At 58.9% G+C, this 26,264-nt stretch overlaps 1 protein-coding gene across 6 annotated transcripts in view; it reads right to left on the bottom strand.

Moving 5' to 3' along the window:
* ZMIZ1 (zinc finger MIZ-type containing 1) overlaps positions 1–26,264 on the bottom strand; it is a 235,938-nt gene that overhangs the window by 20,275 nt on the left and 189,399 nt on the right. For 5 of the 6 annotated variants that reach the window (XM_027593382.2, XM_027593427.2, XM_027593400.2 and 2 more), the window contains 5 exons: positions 15,042–15,186; positions 5,019–5,133; positions 3,809–4,026; positions 2,742–2,940; positions 1,503–1,793 (listed from right to left, as the gene is read on the bottom strand). In XM_027593382.2, the coding sequence (XP_027449183.1) occupies positions 1,503–1,793; positions 2,742–2,940; positions 3,809–4,026; positions 5,019–5,133; positions 15,042–15,186 (968 nt within the window). The remainder of the gene's footprint in view (positions 1–1,502; positions 1,794–2,741; positions 2,941–3,808; positions 4,027–5,018; positions 5,134–15,041; positions 15,187–26,264) is intronic. The other variant, XM_027593417.2, reaches the window with a different exon arrangement.

The raw sequence follows: 26,264 nt of genomic DNA, 5'->3' as shown, positions 1-26,264 counted from the left end.
TTTCCTGGGATCACCTCCTTAAGGTGCCGGCAACCCCAAGGCTGGGTCTGCAGACGCATCTCTCACCCAGCCAGCAGGGACGCGGGGAGTTTGAGCATGGAGGGGCTGAAAGAGGTTCCAGAACTCCTGTGGGGGCTGTGTGTGGGAGTGAGGCCAGGAGCTTGAGCACCAACCCCCCCCTTTCCCCCCAAGGACAGCCAGGACCTTGGGAGCCACTGTCCTTCTCTGGCTGGTGCCTCCCTGAACCAATGCCATCCAGGAGTGTCTGGGCTTGAGCCAGGCTCCCGGGTGTTTGAGGAGGTCTCTGACCTCTCCCCTTCTGGATTCAGGACACCGCCAACAATGGCCAAGCCTGAGCAGGGTGAGTGCTGAGGGAATCACACAGACCTTTGAGGAACTTAACCTCTGGACTCCAAACCCACTGTAAGGTCAAGCTGAAGGCCACAGTTTGGAGGCAAGTGGGGTGGGGGTCAGGGGGAGCCGGTCTGAGAATGGGCGGCGAGCAGATAGCTGTGGGGGAGACTACTCAGCAAGGAGCTTTGCCTAGGTAAGGAATCAAGGCAGGCTTCCTGAGGAGCACACACTGGGCCAGGATTCTAGGGTCCCTGTGTCTTTTGCAGGTGAACTAAAGCCTTACCCAGACAGGCCACTCGCTGCCAATTCTTCCCACTGCTCACGGAAGGCCCTATGACACCCCCTCCAGGAAGTCCTCTTTCTCTGACCTCACGCTGAATTCCAGATACCTCCTGTGCATCATGGCCTATGGGCTCCTGCTTAGACAGGTTTCCCGGAAGGTGATCCCCTTTCCTGCTAAAGTCTGGGTTCCCAGAGGACAGGTGTGGGTTTTACTTCCTTAAATCTTCACCTTTCTCTTGGCTGAGCTGGCTGGGCAGCCAATGACACAGTGTTCCTCCCAAAAGAGCAGCTGACAGTTGGCAGAGAAGAGCCCTAAGAAGCAGGCTGTCTGCCTTCCAGTCACTTCTCTGATGTGCACAGCCTTTAGGTATCTACAGGGTTTTGTCCCCTCTCTCATTCTTGCAAGTGAGAAGCCCTCGTGTGCAGGTGAGGACGTGGACCCAAGGAGGTTTCGCTCCTTACCAAAGTCACTGGGCCCGTGTCTGTGCTGAGACCAAACACCACGCTAACCACAGCTTCTGCTGCCTGCGCCGGCCCTGGGGCCAAGTGCTTCCCCTCCGGCCCTCATTCACATCTCCCAAGCAGCCCTAGGAAATGGGCTGGATCGGCACCGTCTTTTACAAATGAAAAACCACGACTCCAGCAGGGAACAGGACTTGATCAAGGACTTCCAGCTGGGAAATGGCAGAGCCGGTCTCCAAGCCAGGAGCCCGACTCCTCCATCCTAAGGCTCAGACTTTTGGTCCAGGTTTGGCGCTGGTCAGTTCCTGCCCTTTCCAAAGTCCTGCCCACAGCCCCTCTGTTTTCAAGCCCTGGGTGCTCCCCGCCTCCCACCCTGGCCACCACCTGCCTCCTGTCACACTCACCTCTCCCGGGTATGGCCTCTTTATGCTCTGAATGGGAAGGGACTGGGGCCGGGGGCCCGGGTAGGTCTGCTGGGGCATCCGCTGCCCGTGCGTGCCAAAGGGGCTGATGCCGGGCGGCCGGGGCTGGTTCATGCCCATGGGAGGGCCGCTCATCCCCGAGGGTGTCATGCCAGCCGCCATGCTTGCGGGGTTCATGCTGCCCCCCATGGAGGCAGGCCCCCGTGGCCCGGGCTGGTTCATGAATTGGCTGTTATACGCCTGGGTGGGACCCATCTGGAAAGAGGAACAGACCTTCAACGGGAGAAGAAGAAAAAAAAAAAGAATAAAATGCCACATGCATTGAAAGTGCAGGGAGGGAAGGGTGGGGGAGGTGGGAGGCTCTGGGTCGGGGGGCACTTTCCTGTGTGGTTGCAGCTGGTGACCAGGTCCCAAGGGATGTCTGGCCTCTTGGGCTCACCACTGCCCTCTGCAGGCCGCACAGGAAAGATGCAGCCCAAGGGGTGTTGACGGGGTGGGGTGCAGTCACTCCAGAGAGCAGGCAGCATTTCCAGGGAGGCAGGCAGGGAACGGGGAAGAAGGTGCAGAGGCGGGGAGGGGCACGGGAGGATGGAGGGGGATGAGGATGGAGGCAGGAGCCCCTTTCCTGGAAGCCCTGGCCCCGCCCTCGGCCAGTGGAGACACGCCCTCCATCCACAAAATCTGAGGCAGTCCCAGCTCCCACCTCTGCCCACCCGCCCTGCTGTGCCCTTCCTACAGTCCCCACCTCCTGTCCCCTGTCCTGCATTCTGGCGGGGAATTCTCTCTCCTCACACCCCACCAGTCCTTCTGAAGGCCAGGGGAGCAGAAATGGGACCTGGGCTCAATCCACAGATGGGATAACTAGGAGTGTGTGGTCTTCAGAAGCCACCGTGGCGACAGACTGGTGACAAGGCGTTTCAGGCACTGAGCCCGCGCTTTGGTGAGCAGGCGCCCAGAGGGTGATAAAGAACCTCCTTCCCCATTTGCAGACACGCATGAGCCATAAACCCACACAGAACAAATGCAAGCACCCAAATGGCCTCCCCGCACCACACCCAACCACCACGACACACCCACGTCCTAACACACACCCGTCCGCAGGCCTCCAAGGAAACCCAGGCGCACCCTGACACCATCAGCTCTTCCAGCACACATGGCACCAACACCCCAACTCTGCGGGGGGGGGGGGCAAGGCTGCACCGGGACTCGTGGGGCCCTTACCGGTCCGTACTGGTTTATATCCTTGTTCTGTGTCTCTTGCAAGGCTGCCACAGTGGCCGTGGCCGTGGCCGTGGCCGTGGCTGCCGCCGCTGCCACTGCAGCCGCTGCGGCAGCTGCCGCTGGCTGAGTGAAGTCAGCGGGCGGCCTGGTGTGCGGAGGGATGCCCATGCCTGCGGGGGCATTAGGACCCCCGGGGTAACTGCAAGGGAGAAGAAGGGGAGACTCAGACACTGCCTGAATCTAAAGATGAACCCATTGTAAGCCCTGGGCTGGGAGGGAGAAGACGGGTCCTTCCATGCCCTCCTGCCCCCAGCTCACAGACAGGGGAGGCATCTAGACCCCGAACCCGAAGGGGAGAGGGGCCTCCTGCGGGCGGGCAGCTCTTTGTGCCCCTTGGCGACAGGCAAGCTGCTGTGTTCCTGAAGCCCTTGGTGGGGTGCTGGCCGACACGGACTCTCCCGGGCACGGGATCACTGCACCCCGCTGCTGTGGGCAACCCACCTCCTGGAGGAGGACACATGGTGCCTCACAAAACCCCGAGCACCTTGCCCACGGGCCCTGGCGGTGGATGGTGGGCTGAAGCCAAAGAGGTGGCCTTGGACAGGGCAGGGCGGCAGAGGAGGAATGGGGTGCCTCTCTGCCCAGCCCCCACATCCCTGCAGCATCTTCGTGGGGCTCCTTGTTCCTTCCCTGCTCCCTGCCCCCCAGCTCCCCTCAAACCTGGCGGTATGGCCTGCACAGCCCGTGGGGCAGGGTGGCCTTCCTGCACCTGTCTGGAGTAGCTCCTAACCCCACCGGCCCCACCCCCCCCCCCCCCGTATGTACAGACACCGGCACAGAAGGGCCCCTCCGGGGGACAAGAACACGGGCCTTGCAACACCAGGGGCCTGGCGGCTATCACAACCAGCTAGCTGTGTTAGTGTCTCACCCACTCTCTGTGTCCCTTTAACGGAGGGGAGAGCAGAACACGAGCAGTGCCGGAAGCACGGGGCTGCTGTTTCAACCCTACTCCTGCTCCGGGACGGAGGGGAAGGGCAGCGCCAAAGCTGCTCCCGAGGGCTGCTCACCTGGCCCCGAAGCCCCCGCTGCCGGGGTAGTTGGGCCGGCCATACATGCTCTGCTGGATGTAGGGCTGAGCGGGCCCGGCCTTGGCCGAGAACTGCTGCTGCTGTCCGGCAAACTGGGGGGAGTTGAGGCCGGGGTTGCTGGTGGTCATGCCCGACGCCATGGGGTTGCCGCCTGGATTCATGGGGTTGTTGGCATTGGCCATAGGGTTCCCGAGGACCTGTGGGCAGAGAGTGGTTGTCACCCAAGCGGTGTCCCAGGGGCCATGGGAGGGAAAGAGGAGACATGGGGGGCTGCTGAAATGGTACAATGGGGAGAGCAGAGGGAAAGGGGGAGAAAGTGGAGTCATGAATTGTTCCCAGACCATATAAATGCTTTGAAGGGGGTAACACGGCCCCGGAAGCTGGCAGCACAGGGGATAAGAAGCCCGGCCTGTGATGGAACCAGGAGGGGCTGGTCCTGCCCTCGGTGGCAGGTGGAAGGCACTGGACTTCTCGGCCCTCCTCTGCCAAGGGGCCTGGATGCTCAGAGGCCGGGACACATGGTGGCCCTGGGCTGCTGCTTTGTCAGGGCGAAAGGAAACCCAACGTGCCAGCTCTGGAGGGCGGCAGGATCCCGGCCGAGGGGTCCCTGTGGCCTGAGACTGCAGGGAAGCCCAGGGGTGCCCTTGGGGGCGGCCACCAGCCTCGAGCCGTGGCAGAGGCCGAGCAGGCTGGACAGGAAGGCGTGGAAGAAAGAGGAAGGGGTGAGAGTGGAAGGCAGGGCTGGCCAGGGGGGTGGGGGAGGAGTTTGTCACAAGCTGAAAGCTTACCATTTTGCTGAAATCTAACCCAGGTTAACCAGGGTCAAAGACCCCAGACGCTGGAGCCCTGAGGCCAATAACACCCAGGAAGTTCTCCTATTTATCCAAACCCAAGTAAACGTGGGCTAGGGAAGAACCCTCGGCTCTCGGTCAGATGGAAGTCATTCCCCCAGAAAGGCCCTCGGATGGAGACAGTTGCCTAGGGGCCAGCTGCTGCCCTCCTGAGCAAGCGTGGAGGGTAGTGGCATGTCCACAGCTGAGTGTGCCCCGAGAGCTGGTCTTTCCAGCTGGGCAGTGTGAGGACGACTGGCATGGAGGATGATCCAAAGGCCCCAGGGCTCAAGGGATGGTCCTGCCGGGGGGGGGGGGGGGGGGAGGGGCTGCGGCAGGGGGGCAGGACAGGCTCTTACCTGGCTCTGGGATGTGTTGGTCACTCCCCAAACCGTGGTGACCACGGAGAGGGAGCCGGGAGGCTGGTTGGTGTTCTGCTGCCAAGGGACAGAGTCATAGGGGAATGACCCATCACTGCAGAGGGAGACAGAGGGGGGGATCCTCAGGGACTCCATACACAGGAGGGCCCCATCACCCCATCATCCTCCATGGCTCCCAGTCAAACCCAAGTGACCCCCATCTCCATCAGCTCTAGACCTCCCAGGCCTGGCATGGGGTCCAATGCAGAACAGGCACACCTCACGTGGTGGCAGACCCTGGAGGTGACCACGTCTCCCCCCATCGCTGTGGAGGTACCACCCCCATGGCTCTCTGCCTCACCTGATCCCAAAGTCCACAGGCCACGCTACGGAGGAAGAAGAGAGCCCCACAGGCTCTACCTGAGCTCCTCCTTCCACCACGGTCTGATTTGAAGTGGCTCTCCAGAAAGAGCTTTGGTTTCCCCGTACCAGCTTCCCCTTGGAACTTCCGGGTCCCTTCTCAGAAAACGTCGGAAGGGCCCCAGTCTGAAGCTCGCCTCTTCCCCCTTCCTCCCGACCCTTTGTAGCAGGTTGGCCACCCAGCCTAGCTGATGTGGCCTCTGGCAAGAGGTTCCTTACGTCACTCTTCTTTCCTGCCTCTGGATCACAGGTACGGGCTTGCCCGCCATGCTTCTTCCCCTGCTCCCACCCCAGTCTCCTGTGCACGTCCCTGCCAAGCTAAGCTCCTTCAAACACCCAAGACACTCTCCACAATCAAAGACCTCCAATGGCTCCCAGTGTTTACAAGGCAAAGTCCGAACTCACACACTTCAGAATGATTTACCCTGCTGGCTAATCCCACCCTACCCTGCCTCCCCCCGCTTGGCTCCCACCTCTGCTGGAGCTCCAGCAGCCATTGCCCCGTCACCCCGTCTCCCCTGTCTCCTTGCTAGGCCCAGAAGCACCCACCTTGTTTGGTGACATCTCCTGAGAAGCCCCCAAACACCAGAAGCAAGGACTTAACCTTAAGCCCAACACCCTGCCCTGCACACAGTAAGTGCTCAATAATGGCTTTCTATTAGTTGCTATGGTACAGGTGAAGAGTGACTCCCGGGGGAGGGAAGGGGCTGTCCAGATTATAGCATGAAGAAAGTGCTGGGGTCCCAGCCCCTAGGGGTGCTGAGCTGGGACTGCCTCTGCATTGACTCCCTGGCACCTCTCATGGAGACACAATCCCAGATGTGGCCCCCAAGGGAGCAGAAATGCAGAGCACCCACATCTGTTGTATCAGCCCTGCACGGCTTCTCGACAGTGGGGAGGCCTGCGAGGCGGCACTGCTGGGTACCAGGATCGGGGAAGGGAGTCTGGGGGAGGCTGGTGTGGTAGGAAAGCACATCATGCCTCTGTTTGGCTTGTGCTGTCATCACAGGAAGTGAGCAGAAGACAAAAGGGCTTGCTCACTCCTGGAGAACTTATACTCCGGCCTAGCAGGCAAGCCAGGCCTGGCCCTAGAGGTGCTGGGAGCCAGCCGGGAGGTCAGGACTCATAGGAGGGAGGCACCGTCCTGCGTGACAGGCAGGCAGGGGGGAGGCGGGGGGCTGAGTCTCGTGCCTGCTTATCACCAGGCAGAGCCCTCGGCAGCCAAAGTAGTCAAGGCAGGCAGGGCCCTGCAGGGGTGATGTCACTGTCTGCCCAGGCTTGCTCGCCCCCTGCCTGGACACCCTCTCTGCCTGGCCAGCCCCTGGCTTCCTTCCTATCTCTGCTCAGAAGTCACCTCTCTGGAGGGGCCTGCCCTGACCTCCTGCGGTAAGAGCAGCCCCACCCCTCCACTCCTTTTTCCTCCTGCCCTGGCTTTTTTTTTTTTTTTTTTTTGGTACCCTGGGTATGAGTACTGTCCCTTCCTGGCTCAGGGAGGGTCCAAGTTCCCTCGCCTGTCTGCACGCAGTCCCCTCATCTGTCAAATGGGCCTAAGAAGGGCATTCCCCCACTCTGCTCTCGGCGTTTTTAAGCTGTGGGTCATGAAACACGACTGGGTCATGACATCAAACCAGCACGAGGGGAAAAAGACGGAATAAAACAAAGTAGTTAAGCGTGAGCACATGGTAAGAATAAATAATATTCCTCAGTGTCTTGATTTTATGTGTGAGTGTGTGTGCACCCTGGGTCATGGTGTACTATGCATATTTACTGTGGGTCTCAGGTCAAGGAGGTTTGAACAACATAGGCCTTGGTAGCGTAAGCCTGATGAGGCTCAAAGAGGAGCATGGAGACAAAAAGGCTTACTCGACTAGAAAGGGACACAGACTTGGGCATTACTCATGATTTCTAGGGGAGAGGAGAGGCCCTCGGAAACCCAGACCTCTTGCCTACCCTCTACTCCTGCGGGCCAGACATGGCGTGGGTCAGTGAAAAGGGGGTGAGGCCCAGATGCACCTGCCAAGCTGATAGACAGCTCACACTTGCATCTGGGAAGGCTGCTTGGGGACTCGGGAGCCCAGAGAGCTCAGAAGGGCTGGAGAAGCACAGGGAAGGAAGCGATGAGCTTGCTCCTGAGCACGGCTGGGCTGGAGGCCTTCCTGGGAGAAATCACGGAGGACTGGGGTGCCACCTGGTCCCGGGCCTGGCACACCAGCATCCCGAAGGAAGGCCCTGCAGGCTATAGTTTAATCCAACAGAGAGGAGACCCCTAGATACCAGCTGTCCTGTGAGGCCCTCATCCTAGGTGTGCAGGATGGAACACAGGACCCCTAGCAATTTTACAGAGCACAAGTGTGTGTCTTCTCTGCCCCACAACTCCCATCAACCCTCCAGGATGATGTCCAGTTCGTGTCCTTTTAGAATGTGCCTGGCACGCTCAGAAGTAAAGCCCTCTGGGAGCCCCTGGAGCCTGGCAGGCCCCACCCGAGCTTGGGGCGGGGCAAGGGGGAGCAGGTAGCTGCTGCCTCACCACCCCAGCTGGGGAGGCCTCGGCTCACCGGGATACTGCACAGGCCCACAAACACGCTCCTGACTGCCCTACGGCTCCGTGGGTGGGCCTTGTGGGCGGAAACCAGCTCCTTCCTGTTTCGTCCCCTCCACCCGAAACTTGGTGAGAAGCAAACTTAACCGTGGTTCCCAAACTGGGCATGCCCACCGTCTGGCTGGAAGGTGCACCCCAGAGCCCTGGGCCCATTCCAGGAGTGCATGCGTGTGGCCAGGGACATGGATGTGTGTCTGCTGCCAGGATGAGCGCACCCTGCTGCCATGAGGCCGGGCACACGCGGGGGCAGAGACAGGCACGCGCGTGGAGGGGCGGTCTCAGGGACTCGTTCGCCCCCACTCACACCTGCTGCAGAAGCAGAAGTGGCAGCCGCACCAACACGGCTGTGACTCATCTCCTGGGGAGACGGCTCCTGCTGTCGCAGCGAAGGCTCTCGCCCCCACAGGCCCCTGGCAGTCAGCCCTGCCGCCGCCTCTGCCGGGACTCAGACACCACCACCGGGGGGGCTGCCCGGCTCCAGCTCCCTGTGGCCCAAGGAGCAAGGGCAAGCCTGGCTCCTGGGCCCTACCAAGGTGGGAGGGGGCCTAGGGTGATGAAGGGGAGGCCTAGGGGGGCCTGTGGGGGAAGGGGGTGTCCTGAGGCCCTTCCTTCCTCCGGCAAATACTATCTGACCTGCAGATGAGGTCAGCCCAGGTCAGGGGTCCCTGGCATTTGGGGACTGCCCGCTAGGAACCACTTCTCTCCTTTCCTCCACAGCTGGTTGCAGGTCAGAGGGAGGCCAGGGCCCCTGGAATGTGAGAATCTCAGTCTTAGTAATCCTGCCAGCTCTGTGCACCCCCGGTGGGTACACCCCATGATGCACCACTCCATAGCCCGGTCTCGGGCCACAGCTGCCCCCAGCTGCAGGCCTGTCTAGCCAAAACCGCCCCAAGAACCCTAGTCCACCCAGAAAGGCCCCGGTCCCAGCAGCCACCTGGAATCTCGGCAGTGTTCTGCCTGCCAAGCATCTCCTCACAGGGAGACACCTGCTTTCCCGCCTCTGTGCCTAATCTTAGTCTGGGATGCTTCAACCCTGCTGCTCATCCTTCCCAGGCTTCTCTTCCAAAGGCAACCTCCTCCAGGAAGCCCTTGTGACATTCACTGGCTTGAGCTCCACTTGTTCCTCACATTCGTAGGGCCTGAGTGGGGGCCCAAATGAGAGGCCCACCCCTACCTTTCTCCTTCTGCTCCAGGAATCCTGAGTTAGGCTACCTGTGCCTGGCATGATGTCTCCACACACCTACAGGGCTCGGAAAGCCTTTGCTAACCCAAGTGCCAGAGAGAAACACCAACTCTCCATACTCTCCTCAGAAGGTTGCCTGAGAATGAATAACTATGTCCATTTATTAAGCCTGACGGCTAACCACCTACAGTGTGCTTGTGACCCCATGGGCACTGGCACCCAGGAAGTGAGAGTCCTGCCCTCCGGGGAGGGACAGAGGGAAGGTAATGAAGCAGCTACTTGCTCTCTCTATGCCTCAGTGTCCTTATCTGTAAAATGGAATGATAACAGTACGTCTCTCAGAAGGCTGTCGTGAGGACTGAGAGAGCTCCCATGTGTAAGGCAAAATGACCACATGCAGCTGACCTCAGGCACCGAAAACTGTTGACCGCTGCTGTTGTTATGATTCATTGAGTGGCTTCTAGAAGCAAGGAACTATGTGAAGGGACTTCCACCTAAGAACTCATTTAATCCCTTAACGTGGGCTCAACAGACGCATCCATAGGAGCTGAGGCTCCCAAGGTCCCGGGGCTTGTCAAGGGCAAGACTGCCAGGTGGGCCTGACCACATCCATTGTCTCAGGGAGCTAAGGATTTGGTAAGACAGCACCTCCCTGCACAAAGATGGGGAGGGGCGCCTGGGGGGCTCTCTTGGCCAAGCAGCCGACTCTGATTTCACACTCAGGTCATGATCTCAGGGTCGTGGGATCAAGCCCTGCATCAGGCTCTGTGCTTAGCGGGAGTCTGCTTGGGGATTCTCCCTATCCCTCTGCCCCTCCCCTCCTTCTTAAATAAATAAATAAATCTAAAAAAAAAAAAAAAGGTGGTGATAACGTGAGGGGGGCACATACTATGAGGGACATCTAGCAGTCCCCAAGAATTCCAAGAAGGGGCACAGCTTCCCGAGGATTTTTGGGGAAGCCACCCAGCATGAAGGGACAGAGGACATGTAAAGTTTAGTCTCAAAGACTGGCTGCAGAGAAAACCCAAACAGTGATCCAGGGGAAAAAAAACCAACAACACTATCCATCAAATCATTAGCTTTGGCCTGCGCAGAGTATCCTAGCAAATATTCAGGGACTCCGACTAAACATTTGTGAGACTAATATTCAGATGGCACAGGGAGGCCCTGCGGCACAGTGGCTAACTATCTGGGCTCTAAACTTAAGAGTCTTTGGGGTCAAGCCTTGGTTCTGCCACTGACAATTTCCATGACCTCGAACATATCACTTAAGTCAGCTCAACTTTCTCATCTATAAAATGGGACTAACACTCTCCTAGGATGAAGCATACGAATACAGGTAAAGTTCAACGCAGTGCCTGGCACAAAGTCCCTGCTAAACTGTACTTACACTTTTCTCTCCATTTCTGCAGCCTGACTGCGTGCAGGTACCCCTATTTACTTGATGACGGTGTTTACAAGTTTTGCAAAAATGCTATGAGAGGGGGTGCTCTTATCATTCCTGCTTGTTGAACAGATTTCCCAAGCCTCTGAGGCTTTCCTTTGCCTCAGTGTTCCTTTGCCATCCTGTCACTAGCGAACTCCTACCTATACTTCAAAGCCCAGCCTGGATACTCCCTTTTCTGATTCTCTTAAGCAGAACCAAGGACGTTTTCCTCTATTCCCTCAACTCTTTTGTCACATAAAAGAGCTTTTCACATTGCAGTTAGAGCAGATGATTTACATGTCTGTTTGGCAGCTCCATAGGCACTGACTGATGTTTGCTAAATGTGAGAAAATGAGTAAAGCCCAGCAAGAAGGGGAGTGCTGATTCCTGGCTCCTGGGTACCTGCTGTGGCAGTGTCTACACAGACATTCATAGAGGGAAGAGGTGGGGAGGGCTGAGTTATTTCTTCCCTTGCACTTCTAACAGCCACTTTATTTGGGAGAACTAACAAATTCCTATTAAGGGTATTGCCAGACCCAAATTAATTTCCCTGATGTGGCTATATTGGTCCTGTCTCCATGCAAGGCTGAAGAGTTACCACTAATGAAACACCAAGCCAGTAAGGAGCTGAAGCTCCCACCCTCTTTCATTTAGGGGAGCCGTTAGACGGGGCTCTCCATCATCACAATTACTCGGGCCGCTTCCTTCCCTCCCTGCGGTGAAACGTAGAGGGACCTGCGCAGCTAACTGCATATTAGAGGGTTTTAAATTTTTTCAGTAGGAAGGAGGACAGGAAAAGATCCTGTACCTTAACAATCTGGAACCGATGGGAGGATTTATGGCTCCTTCAATCCCTTCCTTCCTTCCTTCCTTCCTTCCTTCCTTCCTTCCTTCCTTCCTTCCTTCCTTCCCTCCCCCCCTTCCTTCCTCCCTCCCTCCCTCCCTCCCTCTTCTTTTTTTTTTAATTTTCTGGGGGCAAGAAGAAGGACCTATTACAACCTGAGCTTTAGGTCCAGCTCCACAAAAGCAGCTAACCATGAACGTGGCGAAGGTGGTATGATGGGACGAAGGAAAGGAGGAAGCTGGGGCCTCAGCTCTGATGGAGCCCTTCTTTGTTAGCTGACCAAAGTGAGCGCATCAGAGTCCACTGGCGGTGGGCATGTTGGAGGTCCTGCACTGCTGTTTCTAGTGCGACAGATGAGGACACTGAGGCACAGAGAGGTTACAGAGCTGCCCGAAGTCCCCCTGCCAGAAGAGGGCAGGGCAGCCACTCATGCCCAGCAGCCCGGCTCAGCGCCTGTGCCCCCACCTGCTGCACCCGGGCACCTCTCCTGGTTGGGGGGGGCGCAAACCCCTCCCCTGGAAGAGGAAGGGCAGCACCCCTTGATTTTGGAGTCATCCCCAGCTCTAGCGGGCCTTGACTGGTAATTAAGTTAGGCGTGTAAACAAGATTTATTAGGCTTTTAATTACTTTTGCAGCACTGATTTGCATATGGACAATGTGCTAATCACAAACGGCTTTTTAACCACTCATTTAAATCTGAGAAGGAGGGCAGAAATGTTTGTTGGCAACACGTCCAGGTCACTGTGGGGGCTGTGGCGCCCGCTTCCGTGTAACCGTCCCCCTGAGTGGCCGGGACCATGGCACCACAGCCACGGGGTCCCCCAGAGACAGCCTGGGGCTTCAGCCTTTCAGGGACCCCCACCCTCTCCTATTTACTTGTCTTCAAAGCCTGAAGACAAGGACCCCTGAGTTTTTGAATAGCCACACACCTCCAAGCCCCAATCCTGAACATCACCCGTGGCCCAGGGTCTCCTGAATTCAGTGGGCAAGAGGGGCGTCTGTCCTCTAAGTCATTCAATACAGCGGTGGGGGAGGGGGCCCGAAAAGCTTCCTCTCTGTGAGAAGTACTTGACTTTGCTTCTTATTTGGGAAATTACATGAGGACTTAAAAGGTGATGCTTCCTATTGGGGTTTCCCGGGAAATTCATGAAGCTACAAGTAGAGACCGGCCAACCTCCCATCATCTGCCACAATGTGCTCGCAGCCTCAGTGTGGGGTCTGCAGGGACGTGGACCAGTCCTTGTTCAACTAATGACACTTCTTTCCGGTCTCAACTGCCCTTGTACATAATTGGGAAATAGGGCAAGGTCTGGATCAGAGTTGGGTTAACAACCAGACACCACCTCACTGATCTTGAATGGCCAGCAGCCGAGTGCAGGGCAGAGCACTGTCCTGCCCCTTAAGGGCTGTGTGTTCTTGGGTAAGTCACTGTCCCGCCCTGGGCCCACTTTCCCTTCTAGCTCTGCCATTCGGGGTGGGAGGTATGGTGCAGAATGTGAGGAGGCCACATTCCAGGGAAGCAAGTGGTCATCCCTCAGTTCTCAGTGAATCTTCCAAGGCACAGGGCTCTCCTGTCTCTGAGAGGCCGCCTCTTTGCATCCTCTATCATTCATGGGTCCCTACAGGGAGCTGAACCAGTGTGGCATCGGTGGAAGAGCACCGCGTCCCAGCCCCCCGAGGGAAAGCCAGGTCAAACTCACAGAATGCACCTGCCCAGCCCTCTGACCAAGTCCTTGAAGGTCAAGGCCCATGTCCTCGGGACAGCCTCTTGACAGCCCGGCCATTTTCCTCCTTCTGACCCCAAGGCCAGACCTGCCTGTCACCTACCCCTAACCCTGCCTCGATCCATCAGGTCTCAGTTTTGCCTCACCGGGTCTTACTTCCTCCCCAACCAGGAAGATGCAGCTCCCTGGAGCACAGATATCCTCCATCCGGTTAACTCCAGGACAGGACGGTCTCAGGCCTCCAGCTCAGCTCAGCAATGACCTGGCGAAGGCCTGGCTGGGGTCGAGAGCCACAGCACTCTGCGGCCTGAATGGTCACGGCCGAGCAGGTGTGAGGCAGGCCTCTCGTGGGGCTGCAGGGCCCTGGCCCACCACCAGTGACCGCTTTCCTAGCGGTCCTGGCTCAGAGGAGGAAAGGCTGGATGGACAGATGGGAGGCAACAAGAAGCCGGAGTAGCCCGGTGGGGCAGAGCGGTAAGAAGCTAAAATAAAGGCGGGCAGTCGAGGCTGCCTTTAGCCGTAGGCTGTGCAGAGTGGCTGGCAGGAGTCCCGATGGAGAAGCCCTTCGGCTTTCTGCTGAGCCAGGGCAAGGGGAGGATGGCAGCCAGAGGTGGGTTTTGCCTTTCCTGCGTGGCGGTTCTTAACTACGGGTGACACCCTCACCCCCCAAAATGTGTGAAGGTGCTTTCACAACATAGGGGTGGGGGGCACTAGAAGAACCGAGTGGGCAGGGACTGAGACATTAAATGCCCTGGGCCCGGTGCCAGGAGTGCCCCCCACTGAGAAACACCCACAGAAGGGGGGCTGTCCTGAGTCTGAGGGGTCACAGGCTGGGCCGAGGGGGTGGTGAGGCAGTGCCCCTGGAGGGCTGTGGGGATGGGCTTGCTGTCGAACAAAGTGCTTCTGACTGAGGCAGGGAACCACGTGTTGGGGCAGGGTGCTGGACCTAAGGAGCTCCCTCCCAGCTCTGAGAATCAAAAGCCCCTAATTCAATTTGTAGAGCGTGGCCAATGCCCGACTTCGTTGGCAGCACCTCCATGGTGGGACCCAGGTCGCCTGCCGCATGCCCTGGGCGCCTCCGTCAGGCTGGGTCGTGAATGAGAGCCTAGCTCTGACTACAAACGGACCCCCCCTCCCCCCCTGAGCCTGTCATCCGTGGGACGTGTGGAGGGAAAGCAGAGGGCATGGCAGGCCCCGCTGTTCCGGGGTCAGCACGCCCAAGAGAACGGGCCCAGCTCGGCGAGGGAACTGCAGGGCGGGCTGGTCCTGAGCACGTGCTCCTTTGCAGGCTGGTGCCGGGCAGACTGGCTACTTCCTCAGTGCCCGACAGCCTCCGCCCGGGCGTTCCCACCTGTGACCACGGGCTGCTTCTGACCCCGCCCCTGTGCTGAGAGCCCAGCCTCACTCAGCTCCTGCCTGCCCGGCCTGGGCTGGCTCTGTCCCCACCTGCGGGTGAGAGCACCAGCTCTGTGACGTTCCTGAGCCCCTTGTGGGCTCTGCATATCTCCGGGCTTGCCCAGGGCCCTGCTCAGGAGAAACGGGAGGCCCTGAGTTCAGGACAGTTAACGTTCAGCCCAAAGTCTAGAATCTAAAAGAAGAAACAGCCCTCCACTGAAGGGACAACACAGCCAGGCTGGGTAAGAATGGCACTTTCAACCTCTGCTGGGATGCGGGAGAGACAGTGCTCACCCCACGAGGGTTTAAAAAACAGAGAATATCCTCCTGGCTGCTCAGAGGCCCCCACCCCAGGTCTTCCACCGGAGGGGCACTGCCCATCGGCCCACCTGGCGGCCCCCGGCCCGCCCCTGGAGGTACGGGCCCACTCACCTGTGCGACAGAGTGGGTTTCATGGAGCTCATGGAGTTGAGGGGGGGCTGCATGGGGAGTTTCCCGGGGGGGTCGCTCTGGCGGCTCTTCTGATGCCGAAGGAGCAGGAGACGGCCGAGCTCCTCACACCAGGAGGACAGCAGGGCTGCAAGGAAGGACAGGACAGTCAGGGCGCCCCGCGGCCACCTCCACCGGCTATGCCTGCCGCCACCTCGCCCTCCCAGACTGGCCGCACCTGTACAGTGGGACTGACACCCCGAAGGAGGGACGATATAAATGGCCCTCACTCTGACGAGGACGGGCCAGAGGCGGCACAGTCGAGAGCATGGACACGATGGAGGGGACGTCCGAGGTGGTGCCAAGGAGAGGCCCCTGCAGGGGGAGGGAGGGAGCCCAGCACAGACTCTGTGTCGGGAAAGCTTAGGAAGTGCTGGCCTCCCCCAGACTTCTCAGCGAAGCCTCTGGACACTCAGCTCAACATGGCCTCTCCTCGCGGGTAGGGCAGGAGGAGCAAAAGTCACCTGGAATCCAGAGCCTTCCTAGAGCCTCCGGATGATCCCAAGAGTGCCCGCAGGCTTCTCCCTGAAAGTCCTCCCCGCAAAAGTGCCCATGCCTTCCAGTTCAGACCTGTGGCTGGTCCCTGTGCTGCTAGGCACCCACGCTTAGGAGGACAAAGGATTTGCAGGGCAGAGGGCAGCCCGGGGGTGGGGTGCGGGCCTAAGCGAGAGTGGGCCGGGGCCATGGAAGGCAGCACAGGAGGACCCGCCCCATCTGGGCTTTGAGCCCTTAAACACCAAGAGAAAAGCAGCTGAAGCTAACGGGGTGCCGGGAATCACCTTTCACTGTCCTAATGTGGCCACCAGGGGCCAAAAGCACCCTCCAGGTCAGTCTGTATGGCCAGTCCGTCCAACGAGCTTGAGAGAGTTGGGAAGGCTGGCCTGCCACCACCTTGCTGTGTGGACCAGTGGAGCTCAGAGACCCTCTCTGGGCCTCCGGCCTCGTCTGAACCTCCCCGCTTTACCACGTTTGCCTGGCACTGGGGAAGATGCCTTGCTCCACAAAGCCCTGTGGTGGCTGCCCAGGGCTGTCACGTCAAACCGCCCAGATCCTGGACTGGGTGCCCCATTAGCCCACGGACCCGGGAGGCAGGGCTGGGACCCTCTGCAGCCCTGTCTGCCCCTGCCCATGGCCCACATCAGCTCTGTCAGTCGTGAGGAGTGGTGGATTCTTTCCTGCCCCTCACCGGGTGGGCAGGGGCCAAGAGGCAGCTGTTAGGACCAGTGGGAGAGCCCTGTGTCCGCGGTGCCACTGGAAGCTGCCCGCCAGGGTGGCATACCCATTCCTGGGGAAGCGCAGGGGCTGCCGGGCAAGGGAAGGGCAGGGGTTCTCACAGGGAACGGGGCAGGGTGGGGAGGGGCCCCCCCAGGGTTGCCGGGTTTGTCTGCTTTGCTTGTGCGGTGCCCAAAGACAGCCAATCAAGGAGGCCAGCACGGGCTAAACACCAGCCTGTGCTCCCGGCCGGGAGAGCACCTGTTTCTGTCTCTGGGGTGGGAGGGGGGGTGCCAATGGGGGAGCTAGGTCTCTCTCTGTGAGGCTCATCTTGCCACCACCTGCACAGGGAGGAGGGTGCCAGAGAGGCCCCTACCCCGGCGTGTGTCTGCCCAGAACCGCGGCCAAACGCCCCTGAAGTGGGCATCCAGCACACATCTGTCGCAGCTGGAGGGGGAGGCGGTCTATTCAGAGAGGTTGGAACAAACAGAAATGAATTTCCAGATTGCTCCATTCTTCTCCCAAGCCCCTTGTTACCGCTTCTTGGGGGGGGGGGGCGCGGCACTGGGCATCTGGAAACTCATTTGCACGCCATGCACGAGGCCTGCCGGATCGCAGCGACGGAGGGACTGCTTGGCTGCCAGCACAAAGGACGGCCACAGATGGTGCCGTCCGCTGCCCGCGGCCGCCCCTCCCAGCCCGCACTCCCCCTGGGGGCCACCTCACCGGGCGGGAGCTTTCCTCCAATGTCACGGGCCGCCCCCCTGCCTGGTCAAGGACAGCTCGCGCCGGCCTATCGCTAGTGGAGTGGTTTCCCATACAGGGAATGAAAAGAAGCTTAGTGGCCTCGCAGGGCCTGGCTGCGAAGAGTCTGGGACGCTGGGAGCAGATGTGACGTGTGTACTGGCCAGTCACGACGTACCACAGATGCCAGGACAGCCCCGGAGGAGGAGGGCAGGGAGCGAGGAGGGCACCACCCTCCCCCCCCCCGCTCAGCCGGCTAGCATAGACGCATGGGGGCCGTGGCACGGACACAGTGCGTGCTCTCTCGTGCTGCAGACCCACACGAGCTGTTCAGACGCAGGTGGGAGTGTGCGGCCAAGGAGGGAGTCTGGGCACTGTCCGAGAGCCAGGAGGCCTGACAGGCAGAGGCGGGCCGGGGGTCACACAAGGACAGACAGACAGGCCAGCAGGGTGGGTGTCTGGGTGCGTGCTGCCTGCATCCGGGCTGAGTGGAGCACGTGTGCTCTGATGGGGCTGGCCCTGCCTGTGTGTCCGTCGGGTCCTGTGGGGTCTCTACTCTGGGCCCTCTCTGCGGTGGGGAAGGAAAAGGGACCACTGAGCACAGGCTCTGGGGCTCGGGAGGGATGCCAGGCACGAAGAGTCCCTGGATGGGGTGGGAAGGATGGGAAGGCACGGTGTGGTGTGCACAAGGATGCTCGCACTGGGCGGAGTTTCAGGAAGAGGTACCAGCCATCTTAAGGGGCTAAGGCAGGGGCAGGAGTGGCCCTCCTGCTGCTTGGACAGCCACCCCGGGCAGCCCTGTGTCTGGTCCTGGGAGTACCACTCACCCTGACAGTCTGGGTCCCAGCACGGAGAGCTACGCGATCTTGGGCGAATTACAACAGGCTCTCTGGGCCTCAGTTTATCTGTTAAACAGGCGTAATGCTAACGCTCACTCCTTAGGACGGTTGTGACACTGGAATGACACTAACACCTACACCGTGCTGAGAACAGTATCTGGTATAATAAGCGTGGAGTGTGGGAAAGCACTGCGTGCACTCTCCGGACAGCAGGTGAGGGTCTGCGAATGCTCCCTGTTCCCACCGGCAGGAAAGCACCTTGTGAACAGCAGGAAGCCAGCCCGGCCCCCTCCAGGAGGTGTCAGGGCAGCCCCAACAGGTACCAGTGCCTATGCCACCCCAGGAAAGGGCAGGGGAGGGGACAATGGTAGGCAGGCCACAGGGCGTGGGGGCTAAGTGTCCTGGCTCTGTAGTCCCACAGGTGATGGGGCTTGGATCCTGTGCGGCCACACTCTCTGGCTGTGGGATTTCACACAGGCTTGGAGACCCAGTTTCCCCATCTGTGAAATGGGCTTAACAGGAGCTGCCTGCCTCGGGGAGTGGATGTGAGCTATAAATTAGCATTGTCAATCAACTGCAAGGGTATCCAAGCAGAAGCCAGAAAGGGAGGGAGGGTGGGCACAGGAACGAAGGAACCCTGTAACCCACAGTAGCCCCAGAAAAGCAGCCTGTCAATCCCACGCCCTTCACATAGCCCTGGGAGAGCTGATGAGGCACTGGCTTTGGAACCAATCCACGAGACCTGATCTCAGCTCAGTCAGTCTCCGCCACCCGTGTGGCACCTTGAGCAAGTTGCCTACCCTTCCTGTGCCTTGGTTTTCTCATCCCTAAAATGGGGTGGTGGTAATTCTACTCTCCACCTGTTAGGGTAGTTCTAAGGATGAGCTGATTTACCATCACACAGTGCAGGGACCGCACTAGTTGGGGCTATACACGTGTTTGCTACAGTGACGATTAGTATTACTGACCTTGGTCAGTAGAGAAGTGACCACCAGGATGGAGCTTTGGTGTCTCTGGCCACTTGGGACCGTACAACAGAGACAAGCGACCTGGGGAGGTGTGCAGCTCTAGATGTCCCCATGGGCCGGGCTGGGTGCACGGCATTGGTAAGTCCCAGGCCTCGGAGCAGATGACTAGGCCTGTCTGCCCACTTCGCTGTGGGCTCTGCCGAGTAGCCCCTTCCCGAGCCACTGAAGTGGGTACTGAGGGGAAGAGTGAGGACAATATCATGTGCCCTGCTTTGCCTGAGACACAGAAGGCAAAAATCAATTCCCCCTTTAGAGGCAGTTCTGCCTTCACTTCAGCCAGTGGAAAGGTACCTTTAGCCCTGGAAGGGAGGTATTCTGGCTTCCCTAGGATCCACCATGGGACTCCTGGCCCAACAGTAGCCATCTTCAACGAGGGGTTCCTTGGGATCTGAACACCCCTAGGCTGGAGCAGCTCACCTGGCTCTGCCTTGGGCCATGGTCTTTAGCAGCCAAGTTTCAGATGGCCACATCACAGGGGAAGCAGCAGCCCGGAGGGTCAGTGGATCCCGGCTGGGAGAAGACATGATGGTTGACCACTGCCCGCACTTGTCTCTGCAGCTTACCCAGGAAGCCACAGGGACACCAGGATTCCCACTGTAGACCCGCCTCGGACTTCAACAACTAGGGTCATTTGCCAACAGCACGTGTCTTACAGTCGATGCCACGTCATGGTGTGATTCGTGGCATGACTTCCTTCCTAGTGGTACATTAAACAGTGGTGTGTATGACCACGGGGGGAGTCCTCTATGAATGAGATACAGTAGACTGTCTAGGGACCCCGGCACCAGAAGATGCTATGGCTAAGGTGGCAAGAACTCTTGCGGAAGAGAAATGGAAATGAGCTCCAGATCCGAGCATTAGGAGGGCACAGGATGCAGGTCTGAAGGAGGGCAGGGAGGGAGAGTTGCAGACATTTGCTTCCCGAGATCTTCCTGGCCACTCTCCCTGCTGACAACCACCACCATAGTATGCTCGAGGGACAAGCAAAAGGAACCAGATGTCAAAGTGAGAGCAGGTCTGGAGTGGCGTTCTAGAGCGTCTCAGTCCTGGCTTGTCCCTGATGTGTCCTCCCTGGGGAGAGTGACAGGCCCTGCACTTGTCTCTGTACCCATAGCTCCTGGCAGAGGGGACCCCCCAGGATGGGCTGACTAGATGGACCAGTGGGACGGACGGGTCTTACCAGGGGAGTGGCGGGGGTGGGGGGAAGGGGCTGCAGGGCAAGATTTGGAATCACTCAGCTCCAGGTAGGGAGGGTAGAGCTGCACTCTCCAGGCAGGGCTAGCCGCCAGCAGACAATGGGCTGGTGGGGGTGGAGGAGAGGCAGAGAGGCTGGGGGTCTGGGAGTTGGAGCATCAAAGGGGTGAGCAAGCTCACCCGGGCGCAGGAGAAAGGCTGCCCCTTGCCAGGCTGGACTCCAGCTTGAAAAGGAGCCAGGAACCAGAGGCAGCCAAGTGGCCACAGGAAACAAGGCGTTCCTTCTTTATGGGGGCAAGCAGGGGATGTTCAGACAGCGAGAAGCCTGGTCTGCTCATTCTGGGGAAGGTCTGGGGATAGGGAAGGGATGGGAGTGGCCTGGGGGGCGTGAAGGGGAGGGCACAGAGACCTGGATGTGAGGGCCCCCGCCGGAGAATTATCAAATGCACTGCAGCCTGGGGAAGCTACATGCGAAATGAAACAAAGGCGTATTAAGTATCAAAGAGCATCTTAGCGGCTAAAAGGCTGCTGGAGAACAGAGGAACTCTGAGTGTGTGTGTGTGTGTGTGTGTGTGTGAGAGAGAGAGAGAAAGAGAGGGGAAGAAAGGGAAGGAGGGAGAAAGAAGAGCCTTCTGAGACCCGAGGATGGGGCAGGACTCAGGTGTGCCCTGAGGAAGGGCATGAGGAAAGAGCCTTGCAGGCTGAGGTACAAAGAACCCTTGGGAGCATGATGGTGGGGTCCACCGCTCAATGAGAAGTATGAAGGACCCATTTTCACACGTTTCCGTGCTCTCGGCTCTCTAAATGCACGCAGGACCCTTGAAATGGCAGGAACACACCCCACTTCCCAGCGGGGAGCTCTGGCACGGGCCGCTGGGGGGCCTTGCCTGGCAAGTCAGGAGGAAGTACCGGCCTCCACGTGGGTCTCCTCCCGACCCCCAGCCCACGTCTGAGTTCCTGTCCCCTTATGGCCCTCGAAGCCCCAGGAGCACCTCAAGCCACCTCAGGAAGACGCCCCCCTCCCCCGCCCCACGCAGGGGCCACTGCAGCCGGATCATCTCTGCAGCATGTTCCCTTTGATTCCTGCCTGTTCCAATCACCTTCGGCAGCCTTGTCCCTTCTCCTCTGAATTATGACAAGCCCGGCGCCTCATTTATCTGTCTCCAAAACTGCCTCCTGCCAACCGACACTCTGCAAGGTGGCCAGAGGAATTTTTCCACAAATGTATTCTGATCACCTCTTTTCCAATCTGTGGTCCCCGGAGGCCGCACACGGCCTGGTAGATGGTAGGTGCTCAATGGATGCAGAAACGAGTGAGAGAGCCGGGCTACCCCAGGGGAAAGGTGCACCGTTGTCCCGCGAGAGCATGAGCCCCATGGGCCGTGGACGGGATCGGGAGGGGTTTGCTTCTGCAACCCCAGCACCCAGCACGGCCCTTGGCACAGGCGACACACCGACCCGACCAATGGACTGAAACGAAATCACAGCTGGAGAACCTAATACACGGAAGATGGGAGGGCTGGACAGACAGCGCTCGCTGCATCCAAGAGCCAGACAATCAGGGTAAATCTGCGACAGGCTCCCTGTGGATTTTAAACCTGCCGGCAGCCCCCCATTCCTCGGGGGCAGAGGCCTGGCCTCAGCAGCCATCAGCCCTGCATGGAATCCTATCATGATGTGTCCAGAGGTGGGCGCTGTCATCCAAAACCATCTGAGTCAACTGACACCTGTTTTGTGACATGCATACTCGCTGGTGGGCCGTGCCAAAACGGGGAAGGAAAGGTAAGCAGATTATAGGAACTACATGAGCTCCTATACTTTGGGAGGCTGGCTGCAGCCCTGGGTTTTCCGGGCTCATGGCGTGACACTGGCCTTCATGTTGACAGTGTCCACCCCGCAGGGGCAGGCTGAGGGCCTTCCCAGAGCGCCTCACCCACGGCTCCCTGGCGATGCGGTTGCCGTCTTCAGACCCAGGCCACGCCCTCCCAGTCTCTGACCTTCCTCTTTCATCTCCCAACCGTGGGCCCCTGGGACCGCTGCCTGGGGAAGAGACACTCTCCAGAGCCGTGCGGAGAAGAGTGGTGAGGGGCCGGGAGGGGAGGGCGAAGGGGGAGGAGCCACGGGGGCTGACATGACTCGGGTGTGGACTGGTCTCTCCATGTCATCGGTAAAGTGGGAAGACAATAAGAGGAACATCTGTCCACAGGCCCGAGATGAAAGAAGGACCCAAGCTTTAAATCACATGGAAGAAATGGCAAGTCCTGTGCCAGAGTATCAGCTGGGAACTCAGAAGCTGTAAAATGCTGACTGCCTCCTGCCTCCAGAAGGCAGAGGGGCTGAGCACACACACTGGAGCCAGGCAGCTTGGGTTCAAATCCCAGCTCAGCCACTTGGTGGCTGTGTGACCTGGGGAAAGTTACTTAACCTCTCTGTGCTCTGGTTTTCCCTTTGGTAAAATGGGGAGAATAAACGCTACGTACCTCCTAAAGCGTCAGGATTAAACCAGCTAATGCACATAACATGATAGTACAATTTCTGGCATCCAGGAAGGACTATGTACAAATAAACTGTTCTGGTTTTGTTACCAAGCACATGCTCCTTTTAGAGTTAAGAGGCTTCTCGGTCTCCCCCTTTACATTCTGTTGCTCAAATAAAATACAATTCCTTTCACTCATCTCCAAGAGGATCACAAAAATGTGTCTATGCCTTGGGCCCAGCCCCGCCTCACATTCTTCACGCTGGGTGCTCTCTGGGCAGGCAGCTTCGCTCCCCAGCTCCCAGCTGGGCCCACACCCTCCGTTTTCCCTGCCAGACTCTCTGAACCAGGCAGCGGGCAGGCCCCCACATAGCTGAGCCCCAGCAGCTGCTCACTTCTGACCCAGCTCCTGGGCCATGCAAGGCAGGTGGCCAGTCTGGGCAGACCCTTTCCTCAGGAGTGCTTGGGAGCGGGGGTGTCCTCTGCAGCCCTCCTGTTCAACTGGGCCAATAGAGTGGCTGACAAAGAGCCTCTCCTCTGGCCCCAAACAAGGTTGTGGGTCAGCTGCGAGGCCTGGGCAGACCCTCGACCCCTCCTCAGTCCCCATCCCTCTGCGTGTCTAGCAGGAGGTAGGATGAGGGACAGAAGCCAAGGTCAGCATTCCTGCTCTGACCCATGACCCCTGAGAACAGAGCTGTCCATGGGATTGTTTCTCTACCTGTCCTCCTCGGTGGGCCCACCTCTGCCGGGTCCCCCAGAAATGGAAAAAGAGGGCCCCTCCCTGTCAGTTCTCTTGGGTCATCTCCTCCCAGAAAACAGTACAGGATGCACATGACCACAAAGGGGCAGAGCCAGGGTGGGTGGCTGCTGGGTCTCAGGAGCTCGGGTGTCTGCCCTAATGTGGCCACTGACGCAGTGGCCCAGTTGGAGGCCCCACGCGCATGCCTGTGAAATGGGGTGATTTCGCCCTGGCAGGGACAGGGAGGGCCTGGGATCATGAGGGTGCAGAGACAGCCCTTGACTTTTCTCACCTGCCTGGTGCCCTCTGCCCCGCCGAGCCTCACAAACCCCTGGCGGGGCCTGGCCAAGGATGAGGCTGGCTGTGTTTTACGAAGCAGAAATGGAGGCCCAAGAGCAGGTGATTCAACCACACTCACACCACAGGACAGTGACCCCGCTGCTAGTTCAGCATGGCTCCCCTCTCATCCCCCCGAGACTATGATGTCACAGATCTGAGAACAGGCACAGCCCTAGGAGGCCGCTCTGTACCTCCTGCCCACCTCCCGCCCACCTCTCGCCCCATGATTCAGCACCATCCCAGCTTCTTGTCCCGGGTCTGCCACCAACTTCCTGTGTGACCTCAGGCAACTTCCTCCTGTCTCTGGGCCATAAGTGAGCGGGGGTAGGTGTTGCGCTCTCTGGAGTCTGCAGCTCCGTGAATCAGCCCTGGTCTCATAATGGGGTCATGGCTCTCAGGGCTGAGGCCAGCCTCCGGCCTTCTTAATCCTGTAGGGGCTATGAGATTGTGGGAGGGGCTGCCTGTCCTCATGTCTGGTCTGGACATGTACATCCCCCCTCCCCGGGTGACAGATGGAAAGGGCTCCAGAGATCTCACCTTGCCCAGGTACCCATTTAATAAAGCCAGGAGCCCAGAGTGGGGAGCAGATGTGCTGAGGTTTGAGGGCCAGTGCGTGCAGAACCCGGGGCTCAGGGGGGCCGGGAAAGGGGCGGCAGGAGGGGAGATGCTATGGTCTCTGCTGCTGGGGCTGCTGAGGGGCTAGGACTTCCCGCGGGTTCCAGAAAACATTGCTTCTGGGGGGTTGTAGGCTGGACTTCGGTGGCCCTGACAGCTGACCTGTGGACCGTGAAACAAGAGATGCTTTCCTTGGGGGGAAATCTTAACTCTCCTGCCAAACAGCCCTACCCACTGTACCGGCAGAAGCAGGAGCACGTCGAGGGCAGTGTGCGAGATCATTCCCACACTGCTCCCTGCTCTGTCATCTCATCGCTGCGTGGCCAAGAAAGTCAAAACAAGGAGGAGTCATCTGCGGGCCCTCCAGCTGCCAGTGACCCTGCCCCTCTCCATGTGCGCCTGCGCACACACCCGGGCCCCATGTGCAGGGAGGACTGAGCGGGCTGGGGGTACGGCTGGCCCCGGATGTGCATGGAGCCTCACGGCCTGCCCTGCCCGGCCCTACCTCCAACCTTGTGCTCTGCATTCCGTCCCTTCAGGTCCTTGGCTGGCCAGAGAGGGCCTCTGGGCTGTGCCCTTCCTCCCAGAACACTCCTCACACGCTCCCACCCCCTCCCCAAGGGCTGCCCGGGTTGGCAGGAGCTGGGAGTCTCAAGGCATGTGAGCTCACCCTGGGAACTGAACTCCAGGGGACCTCAGAACCAGAGCTGGCAGGGATGATTCCCAGACTGGTTCGGCCGTCCTTCATCCTGCCCAGCAGGATCGTCAGACCCGGGAGGAGATGCCCGACAGGTTGAGCCTGTCTGTGGGCTTTAGGAAAATCCCAGCCTGGAAAATTCCCTGCCTATCTCACACCACCATCTGGAGCCTTCCAGGATAACCTATTTAATTGTAAAGACACCCCAAAACCAGCTCAAGGGGCTCTTTGCATCAGAAAGAGATTGCCCCCTTTTCCTTAGTGGTGCTCCCTCAGTCCTGCCAGCCTGAGGGGTGGGCCTGACCAGAGGGCACGGGCCAAAGTGCTGCTCGCTGAGACCTGCTGACAGCAAGCCGTCACTGTGGGATGGCTTTATGAGATGAAATGATTCTCTATGAGGTTTCTTCTCCCACAATCTCATAGCCCCTACAGGATTAAGAAGGCCGGAGGCTGGCCTCAGCCCTGAGAACACAAGTCACTGTGTCCCTTGCCCCTGTGCTCTGCCCCCTGGACCCGCATGAACTCCCCAGGTGTAGGGCAGTTACAGCCCCCATCTCAGCGACGAAGGGCAGGCACAGAGAAGCTAGGGATCCTGGCTCAAGGCACACCAAGCTTGTGGCAGGCTGGGACCAAGGCAGGACTTTCTCCTCTTACCCCAGGGATACTGGCTGGTAGTAGAGTAAGGGTGGGGATCTAGACCACCTCAGCTTAAAATTACACAGCGTTAACAGCAAAGCAAGCATGCTGGGCAGGGGAGAAGGGCCCTGAGCCATCCCCAGGACAGACTGAAGCCAGGTGGCCTCTGTGCATCTGCGCCCCCCACCCCCCATATTCTGGGAGGACATGGGTTCCAACAGGACAGATCCCTTTGGCTACCCAAGGTTTGACCAGAATAGCCATTGGGAGGAGGGTCCTGAGAGTCGAGAGTCTCCGCAGTTCCATTTCTCTCCAAGGCAGCACCCAAACAAGGCAGAGGAGAGCCCAGAGGCCTAGGACAGCGAGGGGATGATGCCCCTAGTGGGTCTGCAAGACCAGACCTGGGCCCCACAGGCACAGAGTGTGCCCCTAGGAGCCCTCATTCCAGCAGGAGCTACCTGGAGAGCCTGTTTCTATCCTGTACATATAGTTTCCCCTGGGACCCGAACCCCATTGCCCATTGCTCACTCTAAGGGAGCTAGAGGGGTGGGGCGGGGGTGGTAACAGGAATCAGTTTCTTCCCAGAGTAGCTGACTTTCCTGAGGCTTCCCAGCTCAGTGCTTGGCAGTTGGTCTGGGTCCTCCTGC

The sequence above is a fragment of the Zalophus californianus genome, chromosome 15 (assembly GCF_009762305.2).
Source record: "Zalophus californianus isolate mZalCal1 chromosome 15, mZalCal1.pri.v2, whole genome shotgun sequence".
In the NCBI taxonomy this organism is placed as follows: domain Eukaryota; kingdom Metazoa; phylum Chordata; class Mammalia; order Carnivora; family Otariidae; genus Zalophus; species Zalophus californianus.
The sequence above is the reverse complement of the archived record's forward strand: the minus strand, read 5'-3'. Positions and strand labels throughout refer to the sequence as shown.